Source organism: Prionailurus viverrinus, chromosome A1, assembly GCF_022837055.1.
Source record: "Prionailurus viverrinus isolate Anna chromosome A1, UM_Priviv_1.0, whole genome shotgun sequence".
In the NCBI taxonomy this organism is placed as follows: Eukaryota; Metazoa; Chordata; class Mammalia; order Carnivora; family Felidae; genus Prionailurus; species Prionailurus viverrinus.
In genome coordinates this window covers 200,357,830-200,371,275 of record NC_062561.1, presented here as the reverse complement: position 1 = coordinate 200,371,275, position 13,446 = coordinate 200,357,830, and the positions used below count along the sequence as shown (strand labels likewise).

Sequence of the window (13,446 nt, the reverse complement as noted above, 5' to 3'; positions counted from 1 at the left end):
TAAATAAAATATATATATATATATATATATATATACACATACATACATACATGTATATAAATTGAAAATTTTATAGGGGCACCTGGGTGGCTCAGTAGGTTTAGCCTCTGACTTTGGTTCAGGTCATGATCTCACAGTTTGTGGGTTCAAGCCCCGCGTCGGGCTCTGTGCTGACAGCTCAGAGCCTGGAGCCTGAAGCCTGCTTCAGATTCTGTGTCTCCCTCTCTCTCTGCCCCTCCCCTGCTTGTGCACTCTGTCTCTCTCTTTTAAAAATAAATGAACATTAAAAAAAATTTAAAGGAATGGATTCTTGCCTACCTTATTTGTTGGTGGGGCTATTCACTCAATTACTTGAGTATGTTCAACGAAGCACTTTCTGGGTGGTTCTCAGACCTTTGGAATTCTTCTAGGGGCAGCAGGAAGGGAGAGGAGCAGCACCCTGCAGGACCTCCACTCACCCACCTGGATCATGGGGATTCACCCTGCCCACCTTTGGAGGCAGTCCAATCCGGTCTTCATTGTTCTGGACCATGGGGCTCTGGAGTGACAGGCAGGTAATAAAGATAAGGGGGCTGGTTTTAAACTTCTCATTTTGACCTTAGCCCCTCAGTTGGCCTTAATTGTTGTTTCCAATAACAAATGTTTTCCTATTTTCTTTCAACTTATCACATTTATTCTCCTATCATGTTACCTGCCACCACCCTACACCTCCCCTCTTCCCACCCAGCCCCGTCCCAGGTTACTTTTCGTAAATAACTGTTTTGATTATACTACTCTTCTTAAAAATATTCATTGGCTCCCCACTGACCACTATGTTTCATCCAAGTGCTTTATCTTGGCATTCAAGGCTTTCCCCAATCTGACCTCAACTTACCTTTCCATTTGTATTTTCATTCTTTCTGGGCAAGAGAGTAGCACATATAATCCTTGCCTCCTTTGTGCCTCAACTATGTCTTTTCTTCCTCCCCTCCTTCCATAATTACTGTCTATACAGTGGACTCATCACAAGTGCATGGTGTTTATTTATAAATCCTTCCTCTCCACAAAAACATATACGGTTGACCCTTGGACCGCATGAACTTGAACTGTGACGGTCCACTGATACATGGATTTTACATGTATGATACTGTACAATACTGTAAATGTATTTATCTTCTTTATAGTTTGAGTGAGTGAGGGAGGGGCAGAGAGAGAGGAAGAGAAAGAATCTCAAGCAGGCTCCACGCTATCAGATGCAGGGCTCTAGATCATTAACCGCGAGGCATGACCTGAGCCAAAATCAAAAGTCAGGTACTTAACTGGCTGAGCCACCCAGGCACCCCTTATGATTTTAATAACATTTTTTTTCTCTAGCTTACTTTAAGAATACAGTTTATATTACATATACAAAATTCTCGAGCTTTCTCTATTGTAAGGATAGTTTGTAATACATATAACATACAAAATACAATACATGTAACATACAAAAGCTTATGTTATGGGTAAGGTTTCCGGCCAACACTAGGCTATTGATAGTTACGTTTTTGGGGGACTCAAAAGTTAAACACGAAGTTTCGAAGTTTCGACTGTGAAGGGGTTGGTACCACTAACCTCTGTGTTGTTCAAGGGTCAACTGTGCAATGGATGTTGTGTATCTACCCTGTGTTCAACATCACGTAGGGAGCAAACGGGAAGTGTTTGAGTTAAGCAATTCAGCATACAGAATTAAACATGGTTACTTCTCCAGAAAGTGACCAAAGCTGTTCTCTTTGTTTAAAGTCTAGCTAAGATCAAGTTACCACAAAGGCAAGTTAAAATAAGATTTTATTTATTTTTTCTTTTAAAAAACATTTTTTTAACGTTTTATTTTATTTTTGAGACAGAGAGAGACAGAGCATGAATGGGGGAGGGTCAGAGAGAGGGAGACACAGAATCTGAAACAGGCTCCAGGCTCTGAGCTGTCAGCACAGAGCCCAACGCGGGGCTCGAACTCACGGACCGCGAGATCATGACCTGAGCCGAAGTCGGCAACTTAACCGACTGAGCCACCCAGGCGCCCCAAGATTTTATTTTCTAATATTAAATCAGGATAAAGTCATTCAATTGCCCAGGTCCACAAGGTTCTGGGCTCATAGGAATGGGCCTCTGGTCACTGGTGGGAGTTGCAAATTGGTACGGCTTGGGAGGGCAATTGTTGAACATGTTTTAAAAACCTTAAAAAGCGCGTATGCCTTTTGACCCTGTAATTCCACTTCAAAACCTGTAATTGTATGTATTCATTCTATGGAAATCATCAAGAAATGTGCATAAATATTCTTCTATGAAGACATTTATTTTCTGCAAGTTTATTTTTATTATTTGAGAGACAGAGAGGCAGAGAGAGAAACACAAGTGGGCTCCATGCTGTCAGCAAGGAGCCTGACATGGAGCTTGATCACATGAACTGTGAGATCATGCAAGATCCGAGCAGATATCAAGAGTTGGATGCTTAACCAACTGAGCCACCCAGGCACCCCTACGGAGACATTTAAAACAGAAATCCAAATAAACAACAGGGAATGAGTTAGATAAGTGCTGGGAAGCCATTAAAAATGTTTTAGGAAGATATCCAATGACATGGAAAAATGCTCCTAATATATTAGTAATAACAAAAGCATTTCCTAAACCAGTATGCATAGTATGACCCCAGTTTTGTAACATTACATATGAAAAGAGAGGAAAAGGACAGACATCACAATTAATGTGATTCTTTTGGGGATTATTTTCTATTTTCTCCTTTAAATAATCTTTGCATTTTCCACAATGAACGTGTATCACTTTTACAATCATTCGTGACAAAGCTCATCTTTATGCACTCCCAGCCTTACGAAAAAAATGTGTTAGGCTTGAAACCCATGTCTCCTACTTGAAGTTGTTAGCCAGTCAGCAATATTCATGAAATATCCTATATTAAGTGCTGTAAAGATTTAAAAAGGCAACAGAAGACACAGCACTGCCTTTGTGTGATTTTTAAGCTAATGATGACACAGAAAGTACTAGAAAGAATGAGCGACTTCTTTAGAAATAAACATAAAATTAAATAACAAGTATGTAGTCTTGAGTGATTTATCAGGTTATATTTTTAACTTTCTCTGTACATGTAGCTCAATGCCTTGCACATAATCTACATTTAATGTTTGTTGAGTGAATATATAAATGAATGACCAGTCGAATGACAAAAGACAGAGACTATGGAGGTCTCTGTAAACACAGAGATTACCTGGTCTAGAAGGGCTCCATGACCAGGTGAGGACAGGCTTCCCAGTTGCTGTTGTAGCCATTCTGTAACTTCACTGGTTATAAAATCTCACCACTTGTACCTTTCGACCTGCCTGAGCTCTTGCAGAGTTTCCTACCTGAGAAATGCAGAAGGAGAGTTGCTTTCAACATTACTGGAATCACAGTTGTCACTCTTAGTTGCAGGTTTCCTGTGTGCCAAGCGTCAGATGCACCTTACATGCATGATTTTTTTCTAACCTTGATAACCCTTTGAAGTGGGTATATTGTCTCCACTGCAGACAAGAAACCGAAACACAACTAAATGATCTGTCCAGTGTCATGTGACTAGCAAAGAGTGCAGTCAAACTCTAAACCAGTTCTGGTTGCTCCCAAACTGTGGAATCACTCATTGTGCTACAAACTTCCCGCTTGGAGTTAGGACAGAAATTTTCAGGGGTGAGGAATATGCCAGACTGATACTTACTCTTCTCTTACTTCTTCTTGGTATGGCCTTTCATTTTAGCTATTCTGGTGAGTATGTAGTGCTACCTGGTGGTAGCGCCTATTTTTTTAAAAAAATTTTTTATCTATTTATTTTGACAGAGAGTGCTAGCAGAAGGGGCAGAGAGAGAGAGAGAGAGAGAGAGAGAGAGAGAGAGAGAGAGACTCCCAAGCAGGCTCCACCCTCAGCTTGGAGCCAGACTCGGGACTCCATCTCATCACTGTGAGATCACGTCCTGAGCTCAAATCAAGAGTCAGATGTTTAACCGACTGAGCCACCCAGGCGCCCCTGGCATCTATTTATATCAACCTATTAATAAAGTTATTGGCCAGTTGGATATCTTCCTTTGTGAAGTGCCTTCCATTAAGTTGATTGCTTTTTTCTTTTTACCGATTTGAGCAGCTCTGAATCTACTCTGGCAACAGACTTGGTTTTATATTACAGGTGTCTCCTATTCTGTGGCTCCCCCCCCCCCCCCCCGCTTCACTTTCTCTTTTCCTTCTTTCTCTCTTTCAGAAACTTTTTCTTGGAGAAAATGCAGTTATACATTCAGAGGCAGACAACAAGTTATTGTGAATGTCATCATCACTGGCTTCGACAGTTGTCACACACAGCCAGTCTTGTTTCATCTATACAAGTTCTTCTGTTCTCTACCTAATTATTTTGAAATAAGTCTCAAGCAGCCTAATATTTCACCCATAAACACCTTTGTGTCACCAATGGATAAGGGCTCCTTTCATACAAAATATACAACCACAATTCCATTATCACACCAAGGATTAAAGTATCCTAGTAATCAAGGATTACTTAATTCATAAAATATTCAGTAAGTGCTTAAATGCCTCCACTTATCCCAAATTTCACTCTTTTCATTTTGGTAGTTTGAATCAGACTCCAGATAAGGTCCACACTCTGCAATGGTTTGACAGAGCTCTTAAGACTTTTTTTTTTTTAAAGTAGGCTCCATACCCATAGTGGGGCTTGAATTCACAACCCTGATATGAAGAGTCACCTGCTGTACCGACTGAACCAGGCAGATGCTCTGTAGGGCTCTTAAGAGGTTGTTAATCTATAGGCTTCCTTGTCCTATTTCTTCTTTCCTTCCTGCCATTTAAGAAACCAACTCATTTATCCAGTCAAGATTCCAATAATCTGGATTAAAAAATTTTTTTTTTACATTTTATATTTGAGAGTGAGCGAGCGAACAGGGGAGGGGCAGAGACAGAGACAGAATCCGAAGCAGGCTCCAAGCTCCGAGCTGTCAGCACAGAGCCCAATGTGGGCCTGAACCCCACGAGCAGTGAGATCATGACCTGAGCTGAAGTCAGACACTTAAGCGACTGAGCCACCCAGGTGACCCACAACAATCTGGATTTTAATTACTGCAACTCTGCATGTTGTTTAACATACATCTCTGTTCCTGTGTTTTCTGCAAATTAGTACTTAGATCTAGAGGCTTGATCAGACTCAGGTTCAATTTTTTTTTTTTTTTTTTTTTTTGGCAAGACCACCTCGTAGGTGATTGTATACTTTAGTCAGGAAGCATATAATGCCTGGTTGTTTCCTTCTTTGGGATGTTAGTAGATGCTGATGATCATTGTCCAGATCCACGATTTCATTAGGGGAAGAACTGCAAAGTATAAATTAAACCACACAGTTAATCTCTGGTATTACGTGACTTGATTGGATCCTGCTAGTTCACCTAAAAATTTGGGATGATTTGAAATTAACAAACAGAATGGAAGGAATAGGGTTTGTTTCAGTTTATTTTGTGATCCTACCTGGAACCCAGGCCACTAAGCTGTAGGGGGATGTGTTGCAGTTCTCTGAAGGCAAATCTATGGTGGGGCTCAGGGCTGGTGAGGAGGGAACAGTAGAGGCTTTAAGTGTTCAGGAAATGAGAATGGTGTTGCTATGAATTTTGCAGGACTGTTCTAAAATCTAAAATGTATTAACTCTTGCTAAAAGATCTACTATGCCCAAGTCCTGTCCTGGAATAAATAACGGGCTTAAAGGGGTCTCTCCGGGTTCCCAATTTTCAGTGAGGGGAAAATAAAGCAGCCTCCTGAAATCCAGTTGAAACTCACAGCTGACTAGTTAAAAAAGCCAGGGGGTTATATAGCTCACAGGTTACTGCCTCTGTCTGGGCATGTGAATTGTGGCATGCTTTTTTACGCAGCAGCTTTCACTATTTGGTGGGGGAAAAAAACCACAAGAGACTCCCGGAGCATTAGAAGTTTGCCCTTAGAGATTTAAAATTCAACATTTCAAATACAGATCATTTGTCAGATCAACAGACAGAATGATGAGACCAGGCTATTTCCAGAGAAGAAGGAAAAGCCCTTTGGATGTAGAGGAGATGAAAAGAACAGTACGGTGACAGAGTTTGGTTTTGCACTTTGGAAGCACTTTTGTGTGCTAGACACATGCTTTGTTGTTGCCGCAGTAAAAGCGAAAAACAAACAAACAAACAAACAACCCACAACCCCCCCACCCCGAATAAAAGGGGCTATTTCTACAGAATTCTACTGAGACAGATGCTAAAAAGAGGCAAAGACTTTTCTGTTGTGTTTTAGATTTCTAGTTTTATTAATGGTCTCAAAAGAGACTAAATCACATTCAAAGACCATTTTAAATTAGGAGGGCTGAAAACCAAGAATTAGGACCAAGAAAAGACATTTAAAAATCTAGAGATTCACATTGCAATGTTAACATTACCAAAGCCCCCCCAAATACAAAAATTCTCTAGGGTCGTAGAAATAACCCAGCTTAACCAATGTTCTAGGAATTAAAGCCCTACAAAGGCAGGGACCAAGTCTGTCCTATTTACTGCTGTATCCCAAGAATCTAATATGATGCCTGGTACAGAGTAGGTGTTCAACAAAAACATACCAGGGAGTTTCATCGAATCCCTTAAATTTATTGAAACCAAAAGTTCCAACTGTGACATAAAACCTGTTAAAGGGACAGTGGTTAAGTTGACTCTTGACAAGCTGTCGTCTGAAAGAATCCTGTTGAAGCTGCTTAATAAAAGCGTTGGGTTGATCCACCCAGTGTCTAGAAAGTTGTAAAACAAGTGGAGAAGGCCAGAGCCGAGACTGACTTGCTCCAGATTATAGAGAATGACAGCCAGACTCACTGTTTGCATTCCTGTCTCTGCCTTTCGCTGAGCAGTTTCCGTTCCAACCAAATCTTCTCATTTTTAATTTACTCTGATATTTATATGTCTAATGATTTAACATCGTATCATACCGGTCTGGCCTGCAGGGTGCCCTTGACATGCATTTTTCTAATTGACCTTTACATCTATTATGCACAAACCAGCCAGAAATCATTCTTGTCTACATGAGCCTCTTAGGTGAGACTCGTAGTAGTTTCACTTCTGTCTCCAGAAACAGCCTTCTTCACAGACTCCATTTACACACAGCTCCCCTGCCCCCTCCCCACCGCTGTGTCTTCTGCAAGCTTGTCCAGACATGGAGTGCATCATCAGGCCAGGCCTTCCAGCCATTCCACTGCCTGCAGAGCAATCATTTATAGGCATTTGGTGTTTTGTCTGACATCTGTTTGATGCTGGAGCTCCAGCCTTTGTCTCAATGAATCACTTGTCAGAGGAGGTTGTGGCATTTTAGGCCGAATTTCACACCTACAAGGAAGGGTTGCCTGGGATGTAAGGAATCTGAGGCTTGTTTGAAACGACCAACTTGCCCACCTCCCACGAGGAATACCCCACGAGGAAATAGGGAAATAAGGGACACTGGGGACCGCGATGCTTATTAAAAGGCTTATTTTCACTGCCAGTGTGCGCGCTGTTCTCATGCACTCGAGCCAGGCTTTCCTCTCTGGGGACAACACTGCCAAAGGACCTCCACGGTTGGAGGGTTGCCCCTAGAACGAACCGGGCTGAAACATGTGTGTGGAATATTTTGAGGGCATCAGAATTAGAGGGAGAGATTGTCGAATAAGAAAAGGGGAAAAAAGAATGAATCATTCTTTGTAGTTTGCCGGAAGATCCTTTAAGTGCTATTTGATGGCCGTTCCCAGGTTGGTCCGTAGAAACGTCTGCTAGAGCAGTGAGGTGTCCGGAGTCGCAATGCGCCACAAGCCAGGCTGAACCTAGCAAGGCACAAAACTGAGGAGTCCCTTTCCTTATTCTCCGAACAGGGCACCAGTGACCTCACAACACTATTTATGGTAAGCGAGGCTGCTTTAAACCACAAAGGTTGAAGTATTTCCTTATAAAAAGTATTATTCATAGTGTCCCATGGCAACTCCCATCTGATCTGAGGGGAACATGAAAGGGTGGGGGCAAGAAGCCCAAGAACAGCATAGGTGGCTTTTCCAAACCAGCATCTGGCGAGCAGAGCATGCCAAGAAAGCAGAGATGGAAGGCAACATGGGGATATACAGAAAATCGGAAAGAAAAATCACGGACTTTTTACTTCACCTTGTTGTAATTAAAGAAGGATGCTAGTCAAGGCATATGCTGGAGAGATTCTTCTTAGTGACTTTTAACTTCTTTGGTTTCACAGAAAGTCACTTTATGAAGAGTTTGTCACAAACAGATGACCCCCCCCCCAGGATGAGAAGTCAGAATTTCCAGCTTGGATGAAACCGTAGGTTTCTCATTCAGGTTTTAATTTAAAGAGAATGGGAAAGGGGAGGAGAAACGGGTATCTCATCTGAGGCTTCTGGGAATTACACGGGCTCCTTTTCATGTTCCTAAATCAGAGCAAGGGGGTGGGGTGGCGTAGGGTGCCGGCTCATCAGTCACTCGGTGCATCTGAGTTGGAAAACATTTAGCCCCGAGATGCAAATCATTTAATCATGCTGACTCAGAGGGGGCCAAAAGTTGTGAACCCTTGGGAGCCAGGAATTCCCAACATGATGTGATAATGCATTTCACAGCACGGACTTCAGATCTCCAGAACCTAGGGTAGGGGAAAAGAGAGGCAGGGAATCTATATTCTCCTGAAGTTTCTGCATAACAAAGACAGATCCTCCCTCCCAAACTCAATGAAAATGAGGGCTCCCAAAGGGCAACTCCCACTTCCCCGTCCCCCTCCACATACTTTTTCCTTTCTGTTTGCACCAGTAGGTCAGAAGGTTAATGAAAATGCACTCTAAAATTATAAAGAGGATGAAGCCAGGCATGAATCTATGAGATTTCCACTCGAGTCTGAATATCCCATCTGGACATTAAGAAAACCCATTTGCTTCAAAATTTTATAGTTCTGTCCACATTTGCTTGGATAGGTCTGAGATGCTTCGGAACTTGATAACCACTAATCGCCTACCTTGCAAACGGAACTAGGAATGCCAGGTTGAATCCCAGCTGAGAAGTGAAGGGTTGTGGGTAGTCAAAGGATGTGTTGGGATAATGCAGCATGAGCTGGGGTTTGAATTTTTCCTCTTCTATCATGTACTTTTTTTTTCTTTTTCTTTCTCTCTCTTCTTCCATCCATCTATCTTTTTTATTTTTCTTTCTCACTCTTTTTCTTTTACAGAGCACTCCCGTTCTTAAGGATGGACCTGTAAATACACAGCATTTCCTCAAGTCGCTTAAAAATATTTATTTCCTCAGGGCAGCAATCACCACTGAAGGAAATAGTTCATCGTCCCAGTCCCTCTCAGAACGTTGCTTTTACAGCAAATATTATAAACTGATGCTTTGACTGAAAGATGACACTTTGCATTAACATCTCCACCCTGCTCACTCATTCTGAAGGAACAGCTCCCATGAAAGTAAATCGCAGAAGACAAACCAACTGGAAAAGACACTTGCTTTTTTTTTTTTTTCCGTCTTTTAAAGTTTTCACAATGGCTTCAAAGGAAATGTGAATTAATCATTTGTTTTGACCCAAGAGCAGCAGAACTTATTTTGAAGACTTAAACAGGCAACACAAATGTAAACAGAAATCTGCGACTCCCAAATGCTAAAAGCTTGAAAGGAGTCAGTCTGAAAACATCAATTCTACTCAGCGTTTATTTTCATTTGAAGAATAGTGGAAATCATATATAAATCACGGACAATACAAGGTCTTCTTGTCTGGCAATTGTCCACATGAATCTGTTAACCTCTAAGGATAGATACAGATCTTTGAAAATAGAAAGACAGGGCGATGTGGCAGTTAATTAGCAACCGAGACTATAAACTACAGTAGATACAAAGTTTTGTCGTATAAATTAATTGCCATTACAAAAAGGCAACTGCTTTAGCTCAGAAGGTACAAAAACGGGTGACTTCCATAAATATAACAAGAAGCTAAGTGAGGAAATACATAACAGACTGTTTTTCCTATATAATATTGGAATATGCAAACTAACACACCTGTGGCACTTTACAGGAAAGTAGGAATAGATGTACACGCACACCCGCCACCCACCCACACTCGCCCGTCCAAACCCCCTCCCCCCCCAAGTGGATTTCCAAAAACACGGCCAATTCTAGGGTTACAAGGACAGGATGCCGCACGGAAGCAGCAACACAGCGAGCGCCGAACTGCCAGACAAAGAAGGAGCCTTATTGACAGTTGTAAAGCATTAGGCGTCAGACAGAAACTTGTCAAAAACAGCTGTTGTTGGGTACTGATTGATAATGTTTTCATTCTGACGGCTGAGACACTGCAGACAGTCGTGGGTCTGAGAAGAAGCCCATCACTGGCGCACACATGAACACACACACACACAGACAACGGGAAGTCATTTAACAGATGGCTTAGGAGCACTCAGCCACAGTATCTTAAAAAGACAACATTCTACATTTAATGAACTTGCAGAGAAAGCAATGCCTAATCATCATTTATTTGTCACAGAACGTGAGCACGACAGAACAGAACGAACGCAGGAATTGTGTCACTGGTCATCGGAATAAAAGTTTTGTGCTGCTCACGCATTACACAGTGTAAAAATATTCAAGGATGCTGGAGACAAGACTGAATATGAATCTTTTTGGATCTGTTCCATGGGAAGAAAAAAAAAAGCTTAAAGAAGTGTTCGATGTTTCAAAGGGAATGATTTCATTAAAGTCCACCTACGAGATTAAACCACAAAAGCTATAGTTGAGCGATGTCTATCTTCTGGAGAATTACAAGGTATGACATCACCCTGTAATACACTGTGGGTCTGTGGTATTTGAGAACCGGTCTATGCTACCTAAAAATTACAAACGTGTTTTTATTGCTCAGGTGAAAGGAGCACATTTGTATCATTTGGCCATTTTGCATTTTAAGTGGTCAAAAATCTACAAAATGTGCCAAAGAGTATTACATCCATAAACTTCAATGTCCATAGATTATTCTTGATTTAGAAAAGGTCAAAGGTGCAAACCTCAGTAAAACTGCACCTTTATCGCTACAATCTTATCATTTAAATTAAATGAAAAAAATAAAATGAGTTCCAAAGACTGAATCTAGGCCCTAAAATGATTTGCTGCAGCCCCAGCACATTTTTAAGGGCACACTGAAACCCCTGAAAATAGAGGTTTATAATAGGAATACTGATAGACCTTTCATTACTAGTTGGAGACAATAAGCGACTCCGTTAAACTCCATTAGCACTTAATGGATGAATATAGGGATTCTGTCTCTGTTATCTTTGTCAAATCCGCGCCAGCTTAAACCCTAGCCACTGTATACTTCACTCGGCTGTTTTTAAAAATTGCATCTGTCATTTTAAAAATTATTTTCTTTCTTTCAATCAGACACTTAAGATTTTTTAGAAAAAAGATACCTATATTATGTTGTAGCCTGACTTTACGCAGGGGAGTCTTTCCATTAGAAAAATATTTGAGGACTTGATGAAAAAGTAATCAATGACACGTGCGTTGTGCCTAAATTCCCTCTCTTCTCAAAAACTAAAAGTCTTCCTCTTAAAAGGGGAGTGAGACTTCAGATGTAATCACGGAAATGATGCATCTTGTCTTTAAGTTCTTCCAAGTTAATTTTACCCTGGCAGGATATTCCTCTCTGATAAGATGATAAATTGAAATTTTTGGTGCTCATTTTTCTCTCATAATCTATAAGGCCTGTATACAAAACACTAAAAAATAAAACATGGTAAGATAAAATAAAAACCCGAAACAACAGACATATTATTATGAGGAGCCCCAGTCACATAACACTCTACCCCCAAACCCAGGGAAAACAAGTCAAAGTTCGGAGTCTCCCTGAGTCCTTCATAAGGGATTTGATCTCTGTGAGCCACAAATTCCATCCATTTTAGCACAGAGTATAGAAGAACTGCTTAGAATAACAGAAGGAAGAGACATGCAGTGAAGATAATTAGTGGTAAACAGAGAATAAATTCTCTCTCAGTAGTGTGTACTTGACGTTAATGCCGATGATAATTCACCTGATTTATAGAATATTCACTTTAATAGAGAGATGGGAGTCTGAGATAACTAGAGGAAAATAGATACTGAAGCCATTAAAGTCTTGATACCAAAATAAAACTAAAATGAGAAACTAACACGATAGGTTCAAGGCCTTTGGGAACCCGTGTTCTTTGCCAGATTTCACATTCTTACAGCTTCATGGTCTTTTTCTTCTAACAAATTTATCAGCTGAGAGAAGCTGTCTTTCAGTGCATCCATGTCATCCAGAGAGCAGGGCTGCAGAATCCAGCGTTTTCCACGTGCAAGTGGTTCAAGTTCAAAATATTTTTTGACCTTAAGGGGGGAAAACATAAATATGTTATTAGTTATATCAGAACCTTTCTTATTCCAAAATTTTGATAGTGATGAATCATGGGAGGGATTTCAAGGAGAACTTATATGAACGGTGATGTTTAGGACTCTCTAGAACTCCATCCGCAACTGTTGTTATAATGTGGGTTATATGTTGTGACCCAGGACTGTTTTCTTTAGGGGTGACTGACCTGCTTGCAAGCCACCGTCTCACCCACACATTGACCAGCATGGGAGGTCTGATGAATTACATGTACCATCGCACAGGGCAAAATACGCTGCACACACCAAAAGAATCAATTCAATCGAAATAAGTCAGGCAGAGCAACTTTCACTGCCATCCTCTTGCTAACTTACTAAAACTGGTGAGAATTTAGTATATACCATATCGATTACTGAAGACTCAATTATTTTATCGAACACATACACAACAAAATTATAATTTAAGTAATCTTTTCTCTCCCTCCCTTAAATTTCTAGTATCTATTTTTGAGACCTGGGAAAGCATTTTTTAGGCAAGAGGATAGAAAGAGAGAGAGAGAGAGAGCGCGCACAAACTTGTACCCGTATACCTACATACATAAAGTCTCCCAGCTTTTTCTTCTCCTAGTCCTGAATTTTCAGGGAGGTAAAAATCAAGACCTTATAACTGGTATATGGGCAGAGAATTGGCTATCTTAAAAACCTGTTTGATTAATATCCAGTCATAAGTCATTCTTAAAGTAGACTGGCTAGGATACTAATAGCATCCAGGACTACTAATTTCTGACTGTGAAGGAATATCAAATTGCTATGTCTTCCAGAAGAATTGATGATCTCTTAAAGGGTATGATAAAGTACAAAGTTCATAAGGCTCCCCTCCCCTCCCCACACTACATCACACAAGAACAGGACACCCTATTTATAGCCCAGTGATGTTTATATAACATAGAATACAGTGAGTGGCAACATCAGAACAACCAATGTTCAAAGACATTCTTGGTCAACAAATTTCATTAAATCCCACGTGCAGCGGAAAATT

At 40.8% G+C, this 13,446-nt stretch overlaps 1 protein-coding gene across 4 annotated transcripts in view; it reads right to left on the bottom strand.

Moving 5' to 3' along the window:
- Window positions 1–457: 457 nt before the first annotated feature.
- ARL15 (ADP ribosylation factor like GTPase 15) overlaps window positions 458–13,446 on the bottom strand; it is a 411,563-nt gene continuing 398,574 nt past the window's right edge. Inside the window, exons 5-7 of one of the 4 annotated variants that reach the window (XR_007154120.1) lie at window positions 12,210–12,407; window positions 3,239–3,374; window positions 458–538 (exon numbers count right to left, since the gene is read on the bottom strand). Coding sequence is in view for 2 of the 4 variants with exons in the window: in XM_047867797.1 (XP_047723753.1) it covers window positions 12,255–12,407 (153 nt within the window). In the remaining 2 variants the exon portion in view is untranslated. Of the gene's footprint in view, window positions 539–3,238; window positions 3,375–6,313; window positions 9,272–9,707; window positions 12,408–13,446 lie in introns of those variants that run through there. The other 3 variants (XR_007154119.1, XM_047867797.1, XM_047867786.1) reach the window with 3 other exon arrangements.